This window comes from Pituophis catenifer, unplaced genomic scaffold, assembly GCF_029215685.1.
Source record: "Pituophis catenifer annectens isolate HBS135680 unplaced genomic scaffold, rPitCat1.0.hap2 SCAF_7, whole genome shotgun sequence".
Lineage (NCBI taxonomy): Eukaryota > Metazoa > Chordata > Lepidosauria > Squamata > Colubridae > Pituophis > Pituophis catenifer.
The window spans coordinates 79,041,967-79,066,638 of record NW_027256887.1 but is presented as its reverse complement, the minus strand read 5'-3'; the positions used below and the strand labels follow the sequence as shown (position 1 = coordinate 79,066,638).

Here is a 24,672-nt window from a genome sequence, read left to right as displayed (position 1 = left end):
CCAGAGGTGGTGTTTGCTGGTTCTCCGAACTACTCAAAATTTCCGCCACCAGTTCTCCAGAAACTGTTGAATTTCACCCCTGCTCATCCTCCATTTCAAGCAGTTTTTGGAGTTGAAAGGAAGCCAAATATCTTGGGGCAACCCTCCCCTGATGTTCAGAACATGAAAGAAAAGGAAATAAGCCAAGAAAGATAGAAATTGGATTGTTGGTTTTTATTCTTCCAGAATACAAAGTATGATGAGTAGACATACAAACGCTCCCGCCAAAATGGGAAATGCCTGACTTTTGGTACAGGAAAATAACCTGTGGATTAGAGTTGACTGTATACAACCTTAGAAGTTAATTAAAAGAATGAATTTTCAGTCCAGCAACTTGATGAAATCAAAGATCTTCCAGAGAGATGCTTCTTATGTATAGGTAGTTCTCAATTTACCAACAGTTCATTTACTGACCATTAAAAGTTACAACGGCACTGAAAAAGGCGACTTATGACTGTTTTTCACACAACCATTACAGCATTCCTACGTCGTGATCAAAATTTAAGCCCTTGGGAACAGATTCATATTTATGACTGTTACGGTGTTCCAGGGTCATGTAATCACCTTTTGCGAACATCCGATAAACTCAGTGGGGAAGCCAGATTCACTTAACAACTGTGGCAAGAAAGGCCGTAAAATGGGGCAAAATTCACTTAACAATTGTCTCGCTTAGCAACAGAGGTTTTGGGCTCAATTGTAGTTGTACGTCGAGGACTACCTGTACCTTGGAAGGACTTTTGTAAACTCAGCTATGTTGTCTGGTTGTAAAAATGTGATTGCAGTAGGAATGATAAACATTAGGTAGATCGTATTGGGTTTGGAAGTAAAATAAAAGAGAATTCAGGAAGATTTGATATTCACCATTGTGTTTCCCACTCTGACAAACACACTTGGCTGGGGGAACTGTTATTCCTTGAGACAGCAAATGAATGCTATCTGCCTCTGTGTGTGTGTGTGTGTGTGTGTTTGTGTATACATGCATGCCTCTGTGTGTGTGTATACTGTGGAAAATTACTTGCAAACCATTATTTTGAAAAGGTCTCTGTTTTCCCACAGTCATAATTGGCTAATTCTGTAGGCTTTCATAAGATTTTGCTGTAAATTATTGCGTGGCATGTCTTAAAACGATTCTCCCTTTTTCCCATCCTTTCCCTATTTTTATTCCCACAGAGGAAGTGGTGATCAGAATGAATGGGCATATTTCAAACACCCATCCCAATGTATATGGAAATTATCCTTCTCAAATAAAGTAAGTATTGGATACCTTCTGTCCTGTATTTAGACAAAATAAAATGGTGGGGAAACAAAAAATACTGAGTACTTTCTTTGTTCTTAATTAAACAAAACAAAACAAAACCACACAGAATCTTAGCTAGAGGTACTCCTGAACCTCTGTGAACCCCCATCAGCCCACCCCTGACTTTAAGGTGTGTGGACTTCAGTTCCCAGAGTTCCCCAGCTGGCTTGCTCAATGCTGGATTCTACTGCTGTAGTATTCCTGACAGAGGCCATGATTAAACTCCTATCATGAGTCCACAATCTCCCAAGAAAGTCTGTCCACCATTGAACAGCTCTCACCATTAGAATTCACTTCCTGGTTTCTAGCTGGAATCTACTTTCTTTAAATAAAATCCATTTTGCCCCTATCTTCTGTTGCAACACTGAACAATAATGCCCACCTTTTATAGGATAGCATTTCAGATATTTAAAGGCAATATCATATTGCCCCACAGTATTTTTTTTTCTCCTTCCAGGCTAAATATCTAATTCTTTTTTTTTATGGTATTTTTATTGTTAAAGAATAACAAAAAAAAAAAAAAAACCAATACAAAAATCAATAGTAAAGAAAGAAAAATTTTCCCCCCAACGTGCTATACAAATGGAAAGGAAGTTTTAGGAAATTATAGTCTTAAATTCTTCCAAAAATCTCTTTGATAGGGTACTGGCGCCGATTCATCCAATCTCCCAAGTGCAAAGTCCACAAATGGTTGCCAAGTGTTCCAAAAAACATTCTCTTTGTATATACCACTTCTAATTTTAATATCACAAGTCAATTTATCATTTAATGCAAATTTCCATGTTTCATTATACCATTCTTCTAATTTTAAGTCAACATTTAATTTCCAATATCTAGCAATTATAATTCTCCCCATTATAACCAAAATCCTCACCAATTCTCTTTCTCCAGTTGTTAATGTTGTTTCATTCGATATTAATAATAAATATCTAAATATCTAATTCTCCAACTGTTTTTCATACAATTTTTTTTTCTTTAAAAAAATGTTCCCTATTGCTGGTCCTTTTATCTATGCTTTCCCAGATTAATTTCTCATTATTGCACCTAATATTTTATTCATTTAAACTATTTTACTTTTTCATTCCATTGAGGATCTCAAGCGTATCTTATAACATCAGATAAAAGCAGTTTAGTGTCATTAAAGATATGTCATGGTCACAAGCAAGTAACAAAAGTAGGTAAATCCCAGATATTTAATCAAATGTTTTCTTCCTTATTCCACAAACTCTGTATGCAAATATCACCACATGTCACAGATCCACATGTACACTGTTCCTTTATCCCAGCCTTCCCAGTTAGTGGCCTTCAGCTATGTTAAGATCAACATTTGCAGAATGTTCATAGAGACTCTTGTAGCCACAACACAACTGATACATACCAGATGGGGCCGGCTGCTTTAATCAATTGACAAGTCTTAGAGACTCACTGTTTTTTCATGTCCCTGCTATAGATCTGGTCATGTGTATTGTCATCTGATCTTGTTGTAATAATGAAAGTCAAAGGACCATCTTAACATGCAGCAAACCACTAGCAGATTTGATCAGGGACTGAAGTATTCACCCAATTCCTCAGCTCAACCTATCAAGTTACCATCGGAGGCACTGACCCAACTATTTAAATCCTCTGTGGTTTTCAAGAAGTCAAGGGATCAGATAAGATTGGGAGGGATCATCATTTGCAGTTGAGGCTTTGAATTCTAGCAGCCCGAGTTCAAAGCTGGAGGAGAAACAGTAGTTCATGCCAGGATTTGGGTAATGATTTCTCCGGAGTAAGAAAAAAGTTCTTCTAAACAAAAAAAAAAGTGGGGGGGGGGTTTCAACTTATTTTCCAAAGCACCAAGAAGGCAAGACAAAAAACAATGGATGGAAACCAGGGGTGAAATTTACTTACCTTCCTTACAGGTTCGGAAGTGCCCATGCCCCGTGTGCGTCACATGCGTGCACAGACCTGCACATGCGCAAAACCTTCTGCGCATGCACAGAAGGTAAAAAACACATTACTTCCTGGTTAAAACCAGGAAGTAATGACACCCGGGCGGATCGTCGAATCACCGGCCAAGATCACTACTGGACCGGGCGATCCAGTCCGATCCAGGAGCATTTCACCCCTGATGGAAACTAATCAAGGAGAGAAGCAACCTGGAACTAAGGAAAAACTTCCTAACACTGAGAACAGTTCACCAGTGGAACAGCTGGCCTTCAGAAGTTATAGATGCTTCATTACTGGAGGTTTTTTTTTTTTTAAAAAAAAGACTGAGCAGCTATCTGTCTGAAATGGTATAGGACCGTGATGGCGAACCTATGGCACGCGTGCCGGAATTGGCACACAGAGCCATTTTTCCAGGCATGTGAGCTGTCGCCTAACTCACCTGCAGCTACGAACGTGTGCATGCCCCAGCTGGTGTTCGGGCCTCTGGTGCGCATGCACGCAATTCAGGGGACCCAGATGGTCTTCGGAGCTTTCCTGTGCATGTGTGTGCATTTGCAAATGTGTACAAGAGTATTGGTGTGCAGCGTGCGCATGTGCAGACTGTGTTCGTGTGCGTGAATTGCGCACATGAAAACCATGCGCATGTGCAGATTGTGCAATTGCGCATGCAGCGCAGCGCTCAAAAGCAGGGCACATGCGTAGATGGTGTGGTTCCGCATGCAGCGCACGGTGGGGACGCACGCAAAAGCTGCGCGCATGCACGGATGGTGTGGTTGCATGCGCAGCGCATGGGGGCGCGTGTGAAAGCTGCGTATGCACAGATGGTGCCATTGCACACACAGCGCATGGGGAGGAGCTGCACGTCAGTACGGATGGCATATATGCGCGCAAAGCGTGTGAAGCACGTACCTGTTTGGCACTCTGTGAGTAAAAGGTTCACCACCACCTCCAAGGTCCCTTCCCGCTCTATTCTGATTGATAGATTAAAAAGAAACAATTGCCTTACCTGTTTATGTACAGTTGGAGGTACAGTTGGATGAATAGCAATTGATAACATTATATGCTATCAGTTGCTGGTGGCCACTTCCTACATTTTAGGAAACAGAAAATTATTTTTCTCCCTTTTCATTAAATCGGGGAGAGCTGGTGATTCCTGGCATCTGAACAGATTTATAAATGAGACTGGTGGTATTTGTTGGAGCCAAAGCCAATATGTAATTTATTTGTGTGTTTCATGAAGCAGAGAAAAAGTTGTTTACAAATAAAAAATAAAACAGAAAGCTGAGGGTTTTTTTCCCTTCAGGTGTATGGTTATTACACATATTGTTTCTATGCATTTAACACTACAAACTCCTTGGCTTTTGATTCCCCCCCTCCCCCAAACAACAGCCATACATAATTGTTAGAAGCTTTCCTTATACACAGAAAACAGAACAGATGGGCATATGTGGGTGGCTCATGCTAAACTTTAGAATTCTGCCTTAGTAATTATGGTTTATCTGTAGATATTAATTGGTTTTTGAAAGAAGAACTTCAGATTGTCTTAATCCTAAACACATTTCTCAAGCTGCTTAAAAGCATACTCAAACAAAATTTATTTGATCTTAGCTTGAATAACAAGAAACAGTTATTTGTCTATGTGAAAAATGACAAAGCATGGTCTCTTATTTTCGTGAGTGTTTGAGGAGGAATTCTATTAATAGTTTCAGAATCTGCAAAGCTATGGTTGGAGGCCAAATCATATGAGGAATGAATTAGGCATGTCTAATCCATCAAATCAAAATATAAGGGACTGGTTTGGACAAAACTCAACAGCACTTTTCTGTGCGGCTGTTATTAAAAATAGGATCACCAACATGATCGTCAACGTCCGATGATGGATATGGCACAAGAAGAAGAATCTATCAAAAAGAAAGATTAGGAGGGAGCATGACAATTGTCTTCTAGTAAAGAAGTAACGGGGGAAAGTTTGTTAAAGAGAGATCCAACTAGGGGTGAAGTGCTCCCGGTTCAGACCAGATCACCCAATCCGGTAGCGATGGAGGCGGGTGGTTCGGAGAACCAGTGGCAAAAATCCCTGCCCCCCCACCCCCCATTGCCCAGCTGAACCGTGCAATCATCAGAGGCTTTTTTTTAATTTTTAAAAGCATTTTTTTTACAACCTCTTTGGCAGAAAAAATGCTTTTACTTTTGCTTTTAAAACTAAAAAAAAAAGCCTCTGATGATCGTGCAGCTCAGCTGGGATCGTCAGAGGCTTTAAAAGCATTTGTTTTACAACCTCTTCAGCCGAAGAGGTTGTAGAAAAAATGGTTTTAAAAGTAAAAAAAAAAAAAAAAGTTGGCCACGCCCACTCAGTCATATTACCCCACCACCACCAAGCCACACCCACAGAACCGGTAGTAACAAATTTTAGATTTCACCACTGGATCCAACCTAGAAATAAGGAGAAGTTTTCTGACAGTGAGAACAATTAATCTATAGAACAGTTTGTCTGCGAGAGTTGTGGATGCTCCATCACTGGAGTTTTTCAAAAATAGACTGGACAACCGCTTGACCGGGTTGGTATAAGGCAGTGATGGGAAACCTTTTAGACACCGAGTGCCCAAACTGCACGCATGCATCCATGCCAAAACTGAAAGATGCAGGCATGCACGGACATCTGCGCACATGCGTGGATATCTGCATGCATGCACAGACGTGCATGTGCGGACATGCGCGCATGTTCAACAGAAGACCAGCTGGCTGGCGGGAGGCGGGGCATCCCAACACTTGCAGTGCAGCAAGAGGTAAGATTTTTTTTCTTTTGTGAGCTTCTGTTTCATCATTTGCAGGGAAACAGAAGCTCACGAAAGAAACGCCACAGAGATCTGACCTGGGGCGACGGCACACGTGCCAGCAGAGAGGGCTCCTCATGCCACCTCTGACATGAGTGCCATAGGTTCACCATCACAGGTATAAGGTCATCTTAAGCATGGGGTTGGACTAGACAACCTCTGAGGGTCCTTCCAGCTCCGTGATTCTATGTTCTATGATTAAAGGCTGTGTAAAGAGCATCTCAAGGTTCTCTGGTTATCTACTTGTTTTTCAAAGACAGAACGGAAGACAGATAGGTCCACTAGTTCTAAAACTGGCCATGTAAATTCTAAATATCATTTAGCCTATAAGATGGCTGTCCCTATCTTAGCATTTCTGATTGCTCCTCAACTCTGTTTTCCTAGTTGGCTTTGAACCACTTAGAAAATATAGTTTGTTTCAGATTATATCAGAGGAATTATAGCTCATTGTCCTTATTTAGGTTTCTTTCCAGTTCTAGATCCAAAGTAATCTTATAACATAGTTTTAGGGCACATTATGCCTCCATCTCTCTAAAGTTGAGTTGATCCTTAAAGTGCCTGGTGACTGAGTAGGCATACTCACTCACTTGCATATTTTTTTTTCTTTTAAGTAGCCGAATGGTGAGATGGAATTCCTAGTTTTTGGAATTTCTGCTCAGCAACCACTTCCTTCACACTTGCTAAGCTGATCCACATGAACCGGAAACATGAAAGACAAAATCCTTATATTCCTGAATTCTGTACTCACTGCAGTTAGTCTTTGAGTTTTAGCTTGGTTGTATATTGATTGGCTTTTCCAGGAAAAAAAGGGCACATAAACATCCTATTTCTTGCCTTGCAGTGGATATGGATCACCAACATTTTCTTCAAGGGACAAGGATCAGAGTTCAAAGACAAGCGCAAAAGCTTTGTACGGTAAGATTCGCTAACCGATGCTGAGCTTATAATTGGATCATGAATGCAAAGTCTTAATTAAGCTAGATGGGCTGAAATTATAGAAAAATGATTTAGAGCAGGGGTGTCAAACTTGATTTCATTGAGGGCCGCATCAGGGTTGTGTTTGACCTCGAGGGGGGACAGGGTGGATGTGGCCAGCGCAACGTCACTCCAGTTGGGGGCGCCTGTGGCGGCCCAAGCGCTCTGCCAACGAAAACAGGCTCCTGAGCTCCGTTTTTGGCTGTCACAGCCTCCTGTGACCCTCTGCCAGTGAAAACGGAGCCCGTTTTCACTGGGAGAAGCACCATAGACCGGTCCTTTACTGTTTCCAGGGCAGCCCCGCGGGCCAGATCTAAGTATCCTGCAGGCCGGATCCGGCCCCCAGGCCTTGAGTTTGTCACCCCTGATTTAGAGTCATCAAGCATTGCATTCTATAGCATCTTGTGTGTGTGTGTGTGTGTGCCCTAGAAATTAAATTGCTATTCATTTATTTTATTTAACCCATCCCATTCTAAAGAGTCTGCACTATGTACAGGTGGTACTAAACTTACAACCATTCATTTACTATTGTTTGAAGTTACAACCGCATTGAAAAAAGTGGCACTTACAACTATTCCCACGGTCACATGTACAAAATCTGGAACTTGGCAACCACATGTATTTATTACTGTCAATATTTGTGATTATTTTAGTGACCTTCCCAGACAGCTTCCGATGATCAATCATTGGGGAAAGCTAGATTCTCTTTTAACAATGCCAAGATTCATTTAACAACAGCAGTGATTCGCTTAACAACCATGGCAAAAAAAGATTGTAAAATTGGGAGTGGCTCTCTTAATCACCACCTTTCTTAGCAGTGGAAATTTTTTTTCCCAATTGTGGTTGTAAATCAAGGACTATCTGTACAGCAAATATACAAATCATATATAGACTAATCAACCTCCTTTCTCCTCCCTTTCAGAAGTTGAGTGTTCACCCAACAATTAATTAGATCTAAAGGTACACCGGGCCCCACAAAGTAGTCTACCATCTAGCCCATACCCCACGTATTTCTTGGGTGGGGAGATAATTCTCAGCAGGTCTTCTGAAGATGAATAAGCTAGACCAGGGGTGTCAAACTCAAGGCGCGCGGGCTGGATGCGGTCCGTGATGTGGTTGTATCTGGCCTGCGGGGCCATTCTGGGAAATGTAGGGGGCTGGCCCGCGTCGCTTCGGCCCGGTCTACCCAATGCGAAGAGGAAACATGCCAGCAGTTTGGAGAGTGGTGTCATGCTGGCCACGCCCACCCAGTTGACCACACCCACCCAGTCGGCCACGTCCGCCCAGCCTCCCCAAGGCCAACCACAGCCCTGATGCGGCCCTCAATGAAATTGAGTTTGACACCGGTGGACTAGACAGATGAATTTAATTTTGGCCAGAGAGTACCAGATATATGCTTATGCTAGACCATATAGGACTTTGTAAGTAACAACCAGGCCTAATTTGATCCTGGAGAAATTGATTCTTTTAAGCACATTTAAAAAGTGCTTAAGTGTACCCCTTTTTCTCTTGCTTTGATGTTAGATCCTTATGTGCATATAGATGAAAGTTCAAAGGCTGCCTTTTATTTCCCAACCTTCAGAAATCTAGACAGAAATGGAACAAAAGAACTGAATTGGGGATCTTGTATACATTGGTAGAAAACTGCTAAGCAGTTTTACTTGTAGTTGGACAAATGGATTAAAGGCAGCTACCAAGGGGGACAGCTGTAAGGTTTTAAGGAGGACAAAGTTTTTTTAGTTGTAGGGTGGATTGGTTCTAGATCAACACCAACAGTAATAATATGTGTATGTAGGCGTGATGCTATTCCCTTTCAGAATAAGCAACATTTTGTAAAGGACAGATAAAGAATAATAAAGTAATGAATCATAAAACACAGGAAACGTCAAATCAGTCGTGGGAGCCTGCTTTTCTTGCCTGCACAGTTTTTAGCAAACACAGGTTGATTTCTTTTTGATCTGCAAATTGATCCTCATTAAAAGCCTGTGTCTGCATGTCGCGTTTAATAAAGCTCTTTTTTCTTTTCTTTTCTTTACTTCTTTTCTTTGTTCTTTAGAGCTGTGTGTGACAACCAATTTTTCATTGCAAGTCAACACTAGTATCAACACTATTGCCTTGACATCTTCCCAAATGGAAATAATCACTGGGTATAGGATTGATCTAAATGTTCCTTCTTTTCCTTTTTTTTTTTTTTAAAAAAAATAATAATAATTCTCGGGAGCAGATGGGTTTTATTTCTTCAGATCGTCATCCAAGCAAAAAACCAAGAAAGGTAGCAGACGACAACAGGCTTTGTTGCTCTGTGTGTGTTTGTGTATATATACGTGTGGGCATGCGCGCACGTGCGTGTATGCATGCACATTTTCAGTACGGATCTCTTTTTTTGGGGGGCGGGGAAGTCCGCACAAATGAAAATATTTCAACATGTTGACCCAATCAAATGCTTCTAATGTTTAATAATGGATTGTTAGACACCAAAATGACTGAGGAGTTTTCCGATGGGGCAAGTTTGAGCTTCCTAAATGTGAGAGAAAAGTTATTTCTCAGTTGCTGTGCCTATTAATGGCCTTTGGGATGGACAAGTAAATAAGCCAATCAGAAAGCAGCTAATGGGTTTGAATCTCCCAGGCTTTTATATTCCCACCCCTAACTGTCACTGTGACGGTATAAAAGGAGATTCTTGACAGAAAACCGTTGGCAGTTCAGAGAGTTCTGATGAGGGATCAGAGGCAGATCTTATGTCTTACAACACTTTCTTCTGAGGAAGAATAGCCCGAACTCCCATCGCATAGAGCAATTACATATATATATATATAGATGACAGGATATTTATTTTTATGTAAATAAAAACAGTTTACTGTGAACTGCTCTTGATGCTCATTTGTTATAGTAGATCTTAACAGAGATAAGGTTTACGATACATCGATTTACCCCTCCACGACACTAAATATATGTGCAAGACAGGGAAGGACATTGATAGTGAAGCCCATCAGTGAGTAGGGAGGAAGAGGTTATACTAAATCCTTGGTGTCTCTGGAGATTCTCAGTCATCCAGGTCATGGTTGTCCCAAAGGTGCTTTTTCAAGAGGCAACTGGACTTTCTTGTTTTTTCTTTTGAAGACGTTTCACTTCTCATCCAAGAAGCTTCTTCAGCTCTGTCAGGATAGTGGGGAATGGAAGGATTTATATTCTAAAAGGATGCAAATGACCAGCTGTCTGCAAGAAATATAAATCCTTCCATTCCCCATTATCCTGCCAGAGCTGAAGAAGCTTCTTGGATGAGAAGCAAAACGTCTTCAAAAGAAAAAACAAAAACAAGAAAATCCAGTTGCTTCCTGAAAAAGCACCTTTGGGACACTGGACTTTCTGGTTTTTCTTTGACGACGTTTTGCTTCTCATCCAAGAAGCTTCTTCAGCTTTGACTGGATCCATTCCCCACCATCCAATCGGAACTGAAGAAGCTTCTTGGATAAGAAGCAAAACGTCTTTAAAGAAAAACCAGAAGTCCAGTTGCCTCTTGAAAAAGCACCTTTGGGACTAACTAAATCCTTGGCATGCTGTAATTTTCAGAAAATAATAATTGAGGGCATTCTGCCCAGATCAGACACTGTAATCTTCTGAATATGCAGTTGCTATCACATCCCATACTACAGGGGTTCCCAACCCTCGGACCGCAGACCGGCACCAGTCCGTGGCCTGCCAGAAACCAGGCCAGGCAAGCGAGCGAAACCCCATCCATGCACACACAAGATCCAGGGAATGCGTGAAACCACGCTCACCCTGGTCTGTGGAAAAACTGCCCTCCATGGAACTGATCCTTGGCGCCCAAAAGTTTTGGGGCTCCTGTCATTCTATACTGGAGAAGAACATGAGAATTATAGCTAAACAAGCCTAGGGCACTACATTATGAAAAAAATATAGTTTGAATATTTACTATATAACAGTGCTTCTCAAATATAAGCAACCTTAAGGCATGTGGACTTCAATTCCCAGAATTCCCCAGCCAGCAAGGGAATTCTGGGACTTGAATTCCACATATCTTAAAGTTGCCAATTTGAAAAGCACTGCTGTAGCGTAAAACTCAGGAGCTGGATCCTGCAACCTTTTTTTCCAGGCTCCACAGTGGAGAAGATAAATATTATGCGTATAGGATTTAAATACCTCACGTAAGAAGTACATAAATAAACAGATATTGACAGCACTTTTTCCTCTATGCCCCATGGTGTGATCTCACAAAGAAGCCCAAAAGGTACCAATAAAATATAGGAAGCTCATAACATATTGTGAGCCATCTTACAACATTGCCTAGAAAATGTGAGGTACCATCAAACATGGGAAACCTGAATTATTTCCTGACAGTTGAAATCTGCTGCTTTAATTTGGAGGCCCTGTGGGCATCATTTGGCATAGGTGCCAGTTTGGTGATGCTGGCATATCTCAATGCAGAGGTGAAATCCAGTAGGTTCTGACAAGTTCTGGAGGTAATGGAAATTTTGAGTAGTTCGGAGAACCAGCAAATACCACTTCTAGCTGGCCACAGAGTCGGGTGGGAATGGAGATTTTGCAGTATCCTTCCCCTGCTACGCTCACCAAGCCACACCACGCCCACCAAGCCACGCCCACAGAACCAAGAGTAAAAAAAATTGGATTTCACCACTGTCTCAATGCCTAATTGAAGATGAGGGGAGACAACAACATGGCACTCCTGAAGAACTGGGTTGAAAAATGCTCTAAAAATAATTTCTGATAGAATGAAATAAAGAGTACGATATTCAGGTAGAATGCAACTGAAAAGCACGTATTTATTTGACTTATAGTTCTCAAACAAAAATTAAACTAGACGTGAATCACTATAGATTTGTCATTACATCAGTCACTATAAATTTGTGATTTATAGTCACAAATACTTGACTGAACATGGCAGTGTCCTTGTCTGGCTTAACCTTCTCATTGTAACCAGCATGGCTTGATCTGAATGGTTTTTTTGTACTATCAGATCTGGAACCCTTTGATATTACAGTATGTGATTGTTAAGGCTGAAGCTTACATATGCTCTTGAATTCAGTTCTGTTGCCTCTTCTACTCACAATCTCCCTAGAATAATAGAAAACTGGCTTTACATACAGGTGGTCCTTGATTTACAACCGCAGTTGGGATCAGAATTTTCATTGCTAATTTCAAGGCAGTTGTTAAGTGAGCCAGGGTGTTATTAAGTGAATCTGGATTCTCCCATTTACTTTTCTTTTTGGTTAGTCAGCTGGGAAGGCCACAAATGGCAATCAACTAAGTCCAGAACATTGCATCCATCATAAATATATACTAGTTGACAAGCACCTGAATTTTGATCTTGTCGCCGTGGGGATGCAGCAATGATTATAAACGACCAGTTGTAAATCACTTTTTTTCCAATATATTTTTAATTTTGAACAGTAGCTAAACAAATAGTTGTAAGTTGAAGACTACCTGTATCTCATTGTCACTAACTGATGGCTGCCTGCTTATATTTACTCCTCAAGAAACTTTGGGCAGGAAGTTATTTTTAGAAAATGATTATACCACCTCTAGTAATGGATATTTAAACGCTATATTCAATTTTTGTGATGGAAAATATTTTCATTGGGCTGTTTTTAGAAAAGAGATACCTATTTCCTAGAAAGATGTACCTCAGTTACATTATTCATCCACATTCAGGGAGGAGAATGAAGATTTTAAAAATGTTGGATGTGGTAAAATTTACATGTCAACAGAATTGTTGATGGGATCTTGTCGTTGCCTTCTAATATGCTGAGAGGAATCTAGGACACTGTGGATAGTACTGTCATCATCCATTGTTTCTCAGAGTATTGTTCAGTACTTTCCATTTCAATTATGGCAAACTTAATTTGAAAATATCTAGGAAAGCCCTGTCTTTTGTCTACATGAATGTATCCTCCGCTATCGACCTGGTTTTATTATTAATTGCCATGAGTGCTGTGGTGAAAAGAAGTGATAAATTTAATAAATGAAGTAATGGATCAGAAATAACAGACTAAGGGTTAGGATTAAGGCCTGCAGAATTGATGCTATAGCAACTGATGAAAGAATCGTTTATTAACTTTGACTACCTATGGACCATGTAATGAAATATGGCTACTGTTCCCCGAAAGGCTTTATATAGGAGCTTTTATGCATACATAAACACATACTTACTGTGTGAATGTATATAATACATACACACTATATAAAACTGCATCCCTTTTGCCTTTCAGCTCCAATCCAGGAGCCCTCAAGCAGTCGCATTCACGACAAACCATTTTTATACCAAATTTATATTTCGCTGTTAAAGACTTGTGGCTGAGAGGTTAATACAGCTGCCTAACATGCAGGCAGCCCAAGTTCGAATCCAAGGAAGGGTATGGCTAGCTGGGTTCGAGACCTGAGCTCTGCGCAATGAGGTGAGCTCCCATTACTTGCCTCAGCTCTCACCTACCTAGCAGTTCAAAAGCATGCAAATGCGAGTAGATAAATAGGTACAGCTTCAGTGAGAAGGTAACAGTGTTCCATGTGCCTTGGCCTACAATCATGCTGGCCACATGACCACGGAAATTGTCTTCAGACAGCACTGGCTCCCTTGGTTAAGAAATGAAGAGCACACACACACACCCTACAGTTTGACATGACTGGACAGGAGAACCCTTTATATATAAGAGTTCATATATATGTGTGAGTTTGTGTGTGTATATATATATATATATATACTGTGTCTATCTATCTATCATCTATCTATCCATCTATCTATCTATCTATCTATCCATCCATCCATCCATCCATCCATCCATACACATAATTATGTATGTGTCCATATACATATATAATATATATGTACAGATACATATACACACATTCAGATATACACAATAAATATATAATTTATATTTCAGTATCTTTTGCTTAAAGTTTTCTCTAGTTTTGCTTAAAGTTTTCTCTCTTCCTGTAACGTCAAGGCTGATTTCCTCATAATACACTGAATTAAAATGAGGCATGATAGTTTGTGATTTAGCATGTTAAGAGAAACACTATTGGCAGGTTGTGTGAATCAGGCATTTCTATTAAGCAGTGAGATATGCTTTACTTGTATTCGTTTGGGCATAGTATATTATGCAAATGTGCTTTGTTAATTCAGGTTTAGAGTTAAGTGTGATTTCAAATAAAATAGTAAAAGTGATTGGCTTGTCGTGTCATTTGCTTCTCTTTTGTTTGCTTTTTTCCTCCCAGATGGAGATGTTTCTTCTCAAGTTATGTGTGAGAAGACTGCTATTTCATTGCTAAGCTGTGGCTTATTTAATTATGAGTTTTTGAATAAGCCCCAATTTATTGGGTTCATCCAACATGCTAAGTTCTAAAAGTTTACAAGTCATCGTGGCACATTTCGCTTAATCTATGAAGCCAAAACTAAAGTAAACACTTTGTGGTTTAGTCAGCTGGTGAATCAATCCATTGTCTTGAGATTTAAATTTGAATCAATAGATTAAAAGCCTACTGAGTGATGTTTATCATTTTATCATCTTAATTCAGGGATAAGCAACTGGTGCCATCATAGCTCTCCACCCATCGATATTTTTAAATAAATTTAGTATTCTAATATCCTCTTTTTTCCATTTTCGATAAAAAACCAGAGCAAAGGAAGAATTATGCACGAGACAGCATCAGCAGCATTTCAGAGATAACACAATACCATGTGGAGGTAAGGTTTATTATTATTATTATTATTATTATTATTATTATTATTATTATTATTATTATTATTATATCTTATTTTATTTATGCACATCAGATATATCCATAGATAGAAATAGTTGGTTTGTTGTTGTTTTTTCGTTCTCTCCATTTTATTTTGTAAGCAACGTGTTTTTGCTTTTGCAAAAAGAATCTCTTTCCAAAAGTTTTAAGTATCTGCTCTGCTAATCCTTTTGTAAACATACATCTCCTTTTTCTCTTTTGCCAACCTTTCAGCACCTGACCACTTTTGTTCTGGATCGGAAGGAAGCCATGATCACAGTTGATGATGGAATAAGGAAGCTGAAACTCCTGGATGCGAAAGGCAAGGTCTGGACACAAGACATGGTACTTCAAGTGGATGACAAAGCTGTCAGTCTAGTGGACTTAGAATCCAAGGTAATGTTGTGACCCGTCAGCAGCCTGTGCAGCTAGTAGCTGATTCTGACAGCAAGGAGGCTAGTGTGGTGCTGCGCCAGCAGCCTGTGCAGCTGGCACTCGAGTCAGACAATGAGGAGGCTGGAGAAGATGTGCCAGAGGCAGGGATTCAGCCAGGGCCTTCAGAAACTCCCTTAAGTGAAGAGGACGAAGAGGAGGAACCTCTTCTCGATGCACAGGCGTGCAGAACTGCCAAAAGGCAGGAGTGGCTCCTCAGGAGGAGGTCTCCTCGAGAGTAAGGCTTGGGGCTAATTGGCCACTCCCTTAGCCTATTTTAAGGAGGAACGCCAACTGAAGCAATTTGCAGGCAACATACCTTGTCTTGTCTTGCTTATCTTATCAGCTTCCTGCAAATTGCTTCTGGGCATTCTGCCAACCACAGTAAGCTTTCAGTTATTATTCTTTGAATTCTTGGCGGCTGTTAATGCAGTTAATTAACAGCCATTGTTGTAAAAGACTGGTTTAACTTAGTAAACTAAGGTTTGAACGGACTTTGTGTCTGCTGCGTTCTTTGGGGTCCGTAGCTGGGGCAGAACAGGTAAAGACTCAGTAATAAGGTTGATGTGTTGGCAGAGTTGGGCGAAGATCTTAAGCAAGGTGGGGAGGAAATGGGAAACATTTTCAGAGTTTTGATTAGAGCCGGGTTACATGTTATCTGATGAAAATTATCCAACCAATTAGTGAGCAGAGAAGTTGGATTTACGGACAATTTCTTTTCAATTTTGACATGGAGGAAGAAATTCTCCAGCTGTGAGAATTTTACTGATGTTTTCTTCTTTGAAAATAAAATGTCAAAAGCTAATTCTCATTCATGAAATAGCCTGAGAAATAATAGAGAGTGGAGGGTGGGGCGGGGGGGGGGGGCGGAATTCACAGAATCCATCTTTCTGGCCTCTGGTTTTATATTATTTTTTTCCCCTCACTTCTTTCCTGTTGTCATATCTTGAGTCATAGTATATTTAGGGGTACCAATATATTGGGAAGACGAGAGAGGGGATTTTAACCATGTTGAAGAATTTTGTTAATTTATTTATTTTATTTATTTGTCAAATACGTATAAGATAACAGATATAAGTATAAACATGATTATGAATACAGGAAATGGATACGAATAAAAGAGGACATTAGGACAGGGACGGCAGGCACGCTGGTGCCCTTATGCATGACCCTTACAGACATCTTAGGAATGGGGTGAGGTCAACAGTAGACAGTCTAAGGCAGCAGTGAAATGCTCCCGGTTTGGGGGGGGGAATGCTTTTAAAAGAAAAAAAAGCCTCTGACGATCAGGCAACTGAGCTGAGATCATCAGAGCCTTTTAAAAGCATTTTTTTTTACAACCTCTTCGGCCTTTTTTAAAAGTAAACAAAAAAAAGTTAGCCATGCCCACCCAGTCACATTACCCCCCACCAAGCTGTGCCCACAGAACCGGTAGTAACAAATTTTACATTTCACCACTGGTCTAAGGTTAAAGTTTTGGGGGTTTGGGGAAGAAACCACAGAGTCTGGTAGTACATTCCAGGCATTGACCACTCTGTTGCTGAAGTCATATTTTCTGCAATCGAGTTTGGAGCGGTTCACTTTAAGTTTGTATCTATTGTTTGCTCTTGTATTGTTGTGGTTGAAGCTGAAGTAATCGTTGACAGGTAGGACATTGTAGCAGATAATTTTGTGTACTATGCTTAGGTCAGACAGAAGGCGGCGTAGTTCTATGTTGTTAAAGCCCAGAATTTCAAGCCTGGTGGCATAAGGTATTCTGTTGCGAGCAGAGGAGTGGAGGACTCTTCTTGTGAAATATCTCTGGACTCGCTCAATTGTATTAATTTGTATGTCCCATTTCTTCCTCCCATTTACCTTTCAGAATGAACTTGAGAACTTCCCCTTGAACACAATACAGCATTGCCAGGCTGTGATGAATTCATGCAACTATGACTCCATCCTTGCTCTGGTGTGCAAAGAGCCATCGCAAAGCAAAGCAGACCTCCATCTTTTCCAGTGTGATGAAGTCAAGGTAGGGCAAAATACTACAGCTGAACTCATGGAGCTAGAATATATTAGGTTTTTTTTAATTTGCTTGCTTATTTATTTTGTTCCATAACCTTGCCGCGCTATCTTCAATCTATCATCTCCTAAACCTGTTGGATCTTAAATTCTGAATTAGCAGGAAATTCTAGGAGCTGTAGCATCAATGCACCAAGAAGATGGTAGGCTATGGAAAACTTAAATATGCCATTCATACTTAAGAGCTGAACAAGATCTTGTTCATACATTAGGTCTACATTAACCAATGCCAAGCACTGATGATGCTACCTAGTTCGCCCATGATGGCAAACCTATGGCACGCCTGCCAGACGTGGCACGCAGAGTCCTCTCTGTGGGCACGCGCGCCGTCGCCCCAGCTCAGCCAGCTGGTCGTCGGGTTTCCAATGCACACACTTGCGCCGGCCAGCTGGTTGTTGGGTTTCTGAGGTGCACCCCAGCTCAGCCAGCTGATCGTCGGGTTTCCATGCTCCTTCCGGTTTGGGCACTCTGTGCCTAAAAGATTCGCCATCACTGGTATAGGTTTTCCTGTCTAAGCAGTGGGTTGGACTAGAAGACCTCCAAGGTCCCTTCCAACTCTGTTATTCTATATTCTATTCTATTCTATTCTATTCTATTCTATTCTATTCTATTCTATTCTATTCTATTCTATTCTATTCTATTTAATCACCATCAATCTTTCACAGTAATTGCATTTGCAGAATAGCAGCATTTATGAATATTCTTGTATAAGTCATGTTTAAGTTACCTTAAATCAGCTTGCTGTGTGACACTTCAGGAACGTTTTGTGGAAAGCTATTGTGAGAATGCTTAGTATGGCTCACTGACACATAAATAAAAGGATGATTAAACAACAGTAGGGAATTGATAAAAGATGCTGGAATCAGAGACCTGTTTCAGTGGTTTTCTTTTCCAGACAGAATATAATGATATATAGATTTGGCTTTTAGAACATGACCTGTTTGCTGAGATGCTAAAGACCTAGTTGTAATAATTTCAGCTCCTAAACAGACTTAATATTCAAATTCTTTTTTTTTTTTTAAAGAAAAGGATAGTTACTCTGCATTTATTTCGAAATAAAAATGCCTACGTTGTTGCTTATAGCCAATAACCCTGCACAGTACTTGGCTTCCTGCCAACCAGTATCCATAAATATTATGGATTTCTCTGCATAATAATCCCCCTGTGATACTTAGTGTATAAATGAATTGGAGCAATGAGTGGCATTTTTGGAGTATAATTGAGCTCTGTAAAGAAACACAAATATTAAATAAGCTGATCTTTAGAAGCAAGTGGATCCCTGCCAAACGAATGGGGAGGGATTCCTTAAAAGCTTGGTCAGCAATTCGTTTTCCTAGAAGTCCATTTTGATATCGAAATAAAAGACAATGAATCACAGTAATGTGACTGATCAGAAAAGGGTCTGGGACTCAGGATGGGAATCTTGGCAAAGGTATCGACCTAGTGTGGCCACAACTGTAAGCAAGGCAAATTCTATAAAGGGAATCATTAGAATGTTAATTAAAAACAACACCTCCAGTGTTTTTATATAAATCTGTGGTGAGGCTACACTCCCCAAAGCATTTTATAGCGGGTGAAAAGAGTGTCTACAAAGAGGAGCAACCAAAATGATTAGGGAACTTTCAGTACAGGTAGGCCTCGACTTACAACAGTAGTGACCGTTCAAAGTTACAACGGCACTGAAAAAAGGGGATTTATGACCATTTTTCACACTTACGACCATTGCAGCATCCGCTTGGTCATATGACCAAAATTCAGATGCTTGGCAACTGGTTCATATGGTTCTCTTTCCCAAAACACAATCTGTAATTCATCCCAAACGAATATGCACCGTAACTCAAAAGTAAAATGAATAATTCCATGTTAAATCATAGGATTAGCAAGTAGGGTTTATTTTGTTTTGGTGACAACTTTCTATCAAAGACCATCACTGTTGATTTGCCTAAGAGAGTCTCCAATAAAATACAGGAAGTCCTCGACTTACAAATCTTCATTTAGTGACCGTTCAAACCAGGGGTGGGTTCTACTTACCTTTACTACCGGTTTGGAACGGGATCGCTTCTTTTTGCCATCGCATGCAAAAAGCTTGTGAGCGTGGGGGGATCACGTTGCACGCGTGCCCACACCCATAATTCAATGCTTTCCCCCTGCGCATGCGCATGTGACCCCTCCCCACGCGTGACCCCCACTTTTGGCACGCGATGGCACGGTGGGACCGGAAGGCCCATTTTTCGCCCTCCCCAGTCTCCAGAGGCTTTCTTGGAGCCTGGGAGGGTGAAAACGGCCTCCCCCCCTCCCGGGAGGCTCTCCAGAGGCCGGAAACAGCCTGTGTCCTGACTTCCTGTGGGCCCGGAAGGCCCGAAAATCAGCTGGCCTACGCGCTGGAGCTGAGCTAGAGCAACGCTCGCGTGCCCACCGATATGGCTCCGTGTGCCACCTGTGGCACGTGTGCCATAGGTTCGCCATCACGGACCTAGCACATTCCTTCCAATTAACTAGCATAGACATTTGCCTTAACAGGTAACATGTATCCATTTAGCTTCTTACTGTTTGCCCTGATTTGATCCCCAAAGTTTTAGATTGACATCCGTTTCATCATTTGACTATATTCCTCTGAATTGGAGTCACACCCAGCTGCATGCTGAGTGCTCTATTGCTACATTCTGTTACAAGCCACGCAATTCCACTACAATTATTAATTCAACATGGATAGAAAAAGAAACTTAGGGTGGCCATCACTTAGGCGTCTAAAATACGAAAGGGAAGGTCTTTGCTGCATCTCGTGTTATTTAAATTCCCAAATCACCTACTGAAGTTGATTGGCCGCTGTTTCTAGATGGATGAAGAGAGTACAAGTGGAAAGCGAACGTTACAGAATTTGCAGCTATAAGATATGGTGGCCACTCTTACCTATAAAGCCTCAGTGCGTTCAATAGATTGCTTGCTCAAGCGTTCAGCAGTGCATCAAATTAATTGCTTCTGCTTCTGCTCAGGCCAACTTCATCCACGAAGATATTGAAAGCGCAATCAGCGATAGCAAAGGAGGGAAACCAAAGCAGCGACTTGAAACACTCAGGTAAAACCAAACCCTTGCCTTGCAAATCTTTCCTAGCGTTTCCGGCAGTGGTGGGATTCAGCCAGTTCGCAGCACTTCGAGAGAACCGGTTGTTAACTTTCTGAGCAGTTTGGTGAACTGGTTGTTGGAAGAAATCATTAGGGCAGAGAACCGGTTGTTAAATTATTTGAATCCCACCACTGGTTTCTGGTAAGGGGTACATTAAGAAGCTGGTCATGCGGGCAATATATTTGGCCTGTGCAAAGTGACATAGATTCACTTTGATGAAGCGATTCGGGCTGTGAAGGGAACACAATTCACTCTGATGAAGCAAAGAGATTGGCCCATTTATCTCGCCAAAGGAGTTCAGGTGGCCTCAAATTATTTTAGATCCGTGGTGTGGGAGAAGAAGGCTGGCTTCAGCTCTCTTCTCCGATGCATTGGCTGAAGAGCTTCCAAAGCTGCACATAAGCTTTGGGACTGCACGTAGCAATGTGTGCCAAAGCCACACAGCTGGGCACATTGAAGCCGCTGAGCATTTGCTGAAGCAACTCAGCATGGGAGCTCTTCAGCCAGTGCTGAAGCAGCTTTGAGTAGCGTTTGGTCCAAAGTTTCATCAAACCCTGGCATCTCTTCAGAGCTTTGTACAATCCCGCTGTATGTTAAACCTCCAATAACAGAAGCTGTAGCTCTTTTATACTTCTTGCTAGGAACTTCAATAGAAGAATATATTGTCCTCAGGCGTTGCGTGTCGGTTTCCTACCGATGCCTGGGCTGGTCACAGTACAAACAGAATGCTGAAATGAACAGATTTTTTGGTCTGATTCATGATGGTTCTTTTTATATTCTAGCAGATCCAAAAGTAACTAATTAAGAAACACACTTGGGGAGAACCCAGAGGTTTACAGAATTATTCAGTGCCTCTCCCTCTCTTTTTCTGCCAAAGTAAAATAAAACTTTAAAAAAACTACGCAATCCGGTGAAATAAGATAGTTGTAAAATGCATTGTTTCCAATTCTACACAGCTTGTGTTATTGCAGAGGGGAAAATGGTTATCTGCTTAAATGGCTTGAAACAACAGTTCTTGTAATGCTTAAGAATGCAATAGAACATTTTGGTACAGTTTCCACTTAGGTTAGTAAACCAGCACATTTTCAGAATTGTCCTTCCTTGGGCCTTTTTCAAACGCTGTGTGGACACTTTCTCCGTTTTGGCCACAAGCTCTTTAAAACCAACAAATGTACACTGAAATTCCGTTGTTGAAATGTTGTGCGCCTCTGCTTTTCTCATCTGTTACTGAAATCTGAACTTAGTAACTAATAGCCCTAGCATAAGAGGGTAGGAAAAGTTCAGTATTTAAAATAGTCAAGAGAAAGGTAAACGTTTTTCTTTATTTTCCTTGTACTAGTTGTGCCCATCTCAGAGAAAGTTTGTTTATGTGGTCACAAAGAATTGACACCAACTCTTGACACTTAGTCAAATCCAATTAAGCGGGTTCTGTGTTTTTACACCATTCTGTTCTAAATCCCGTGTTTTCCCGAAAATAAGATCCTGTCTTATATTTTTTTGAACCCCGAAATAAGCACTTGGCCTTATTTTCGGGGAGGTCTTATTATTTTGGGGTGCATTGAGCAAGACAGGGCTTCTCTTGCCATCTTACCTGATTTCCAGCTCTGTTTCCCTAGGAAATGGCGGGGACTGGCTGTGCATGCGTTTAAATATTTTCAGAGAAGGCTTATTTGGGGGGGGGGCTTGTTTTAGCGCATGTGCACCCTCAAAACAACGCTATAGAGCACTGCACACCAGAACAACTAGACACAAGAACAGTTTTTCCCCAAATGCCATCACTCTGTTAAACAAATAATTCCCTTAACACTGTCAAGCACTACTATTAATCTTCTCATCGTTCCCACCATCCATCTCCTTCCACTTATGACTGTATGACTGTAATTTTGTTGCTTGTATCCTTACGATTGATATTGTTTCCTGATTGCTTATTTGTACCCTATGACTATCATTAAGTGTTGTACCTTATGATTCTTGATGAACGTATATTTTCTTTTATGTATACTGAGAGCATATGCACCAAAGACAAATTCCTTGTGTGTCCAATCACACTTGGCCAATAAAAAAATTCTATCTATCCATCTATCATCTATCTATCTATCTATCTATCTATCTATCTATCTATCTATCTATCTATCTGCTCAAAAGCCCGATTGGGTTTATTATCAGGGGATGTCTTATTTTCAGGGAAACACGGTAGAAGGCAGTTCTGCAATGGAAGGATATAAAACTCTGATGGTGCAGTGGTTAAAATGCAGTATTGCTGGCAACTTTATTGCTGAGCACGTTGTAAGCTGCCCTGAGTCTTCGGAGAAGGGCGGCATATAAATCAAATTTTTTTAAAAAAAAAAAAAAACTCTGTCCACAGCCTGGAGTTTGATCCTGGCAGGGCTCAAGGTTGACTCAGCCTTTCATCCTACTGACTTTGGTAAAATGAGGACCCAGATTGTTGGGGGCAATATGCTGACATTGTAAACCATCCAGAGTGTGCTGTAAAACTCTATGGAGCAGTATATAAGCCTAAGTGCTAAAACTCAGCTTCACCAAAACGTGGGTGGATGAACACAGACAGTTGATGAACAGATGGACAGACTGACAATTGATAGGTGTGGCTATATGCCGCTTCCGACAGAGAGTCATGGCAATACAAATTCGCCAATAACAAACATCTGAAAGAGGAGATCTTGGGTTTTTGTTTTGTTTTTTTGGTGTTTTAGTGTTATATCATTCTTTTTTTCCTATCTAGGATGATTTCCAGATCAGAGAGTGCCATTCCTCCACCTCCCAGAGCCCCAGCTCCTGTCCCCCCAGGGACTGTTACACAGGTGGATGTCCGGAGCCGGGTGGCAGCTTGGTCTGCATGGGCAGCTGAACAGGGAGATTGTGAGTGTTTCTAAAACTTTGAGATGTGATTCAAAGACTCTGGATGTTCTGCTCTGAACATTAGGGAGCTTTGCCTTAGGGCAATATGACTCGTTCTTGTAAATGTCCTAGCAGAATAAATTGAAGGTATTCTACTCTCATTTAGCTTATGTTTCAACTCTTGTTTTAGTTTACTTTTTAAAGAAATATTTTGACCCACATCTGGGAGATCACTCCATAGTGTCTAGTCTTGAGTATGACTAGACTGTTGAACAAGCAAGCTGTTAGTCAAATCAGATATGGAGAAAGACAGCAATTGACATTAAGATTAAGAAGCCATGCCAAAGTTTTTAATGATATTTGAGCCTAAAATAAGATATCAGAACAAGTCAAAGTGACATAAATGACCAGGGCAAGTTTAAAATATTTACATTTTTACAAAGAGCCGAGGTGGCACAGTGGTTAGGGTGCAGTACTGCAGCTACTTCAGCTGACTGCTAGTTCAGCAGATCAGCGGATCAAATCTCACAGACTCAAGGTTGACTCAGCCTTCCATCCTTCTGAGGTGGGTAAAATGAGGACCCAGATTGTTGGGGGCAATATGCTATTTAGTATACTGTCTTTGGTGTAAGCCGCCCAGAGTCCTCGGAGAGTGGGCGGCATAGAAATATGACAAACAAATAAATAAATAAAATCAGAGGTTGATGGGAGAAAAATTAAATAATAAATGTTTACTGACATAGTATTTCCAATATTAGCTCTTTTAGACCTAAAATTTGTCAATTTGCATCACCAAGCATTTTAAGTTTCTCTTATTAGATTTAGAGAAATTCTTTCTAATTAGCCTTTCACTCCTGAATAGCACAATAGTCTTGATATCTACTCTTAAGACACATATTTTATGGGATTGCACATTTTACTAAATCATAACCTTAAACTTAGGCAGGATTCAGATGAATGTCGGATACTTCGTGGTTCAGTATATCATGTGGATACAACCATCATGTTGTTGGGCCTGAACCCATAGATGTTTGCATTCCTTAGAGCTTGGCTGGACTTTGGCCAAATGTTGTTTCCCAAACTTCAGCCCCTTGTGGTGGATCCCATACTTTACAGCACAGAAAGTCTACATTCTAGGTGTCTCCATCTCAACCGTCTTAGGCATCAAGGTTAGAGAAAGCCTGCAGCAAAAATCTTCTCTGCAAGCATCATATTTGGATGACATAAATAAGGAGTTTGAAATTGGATTTCCAGCAAATATAATGGGAGCATCGCTCCAATTCACGCTTAAAAGATAGAAATGTGTGGATTTCTTGGCAAGAATATTAGCAAAATTATGCTTTGTAGCTTTAGCAAGCTGAATG

The 24,672-nt window shown here is 40.8% G+C and overlaps 1 protein-coding gene across 2 annotated transcripts in view; it reads left to right on the top strand.

Annotated features, from left to right (window-relative positions):
* The window catches only part of EPS8 (EGFR pathway substrate 8, signaling adaptor), a 166,267-nt gene that overhangs the window by 84,804 nt on the left and 56,791 nt on the right, over positions 1-24,672 (top strand). For both annotated transcript variants that reach the window (XM_070947110.1, XM_070947109.1), the window contains exons 2-8: positions 1,210-1,288; positions 6,941-7,014; positions 14,730-14,797; positions 15,067-15,228; positions 17,126-17,275; positions 20,319-20,401; positions 23,193-23,329. In XM_070947110.1, the coding sequence (XP_070803211.1) occupies positions 1,227-1,288; positions 6,941-7,014; positions 14,730-14,797; positions 15,067-15,228; positions 17,126-17,275; positions 20,319-20,401; positions 23,193-23,329 (736 nt within the window). In that variant the 5' untranslated portion in view covers positions 1,210-1,226. The remainder of the gene's footprint in view (positions 1-1,209; positions 1,289-6,940; positions 7,015-14,729; positions 14,798-15,066; positions 15,229-17,125; positions 17,276-20,318; positions 20,402-23,192; positions 23,330-24,672) is intronic.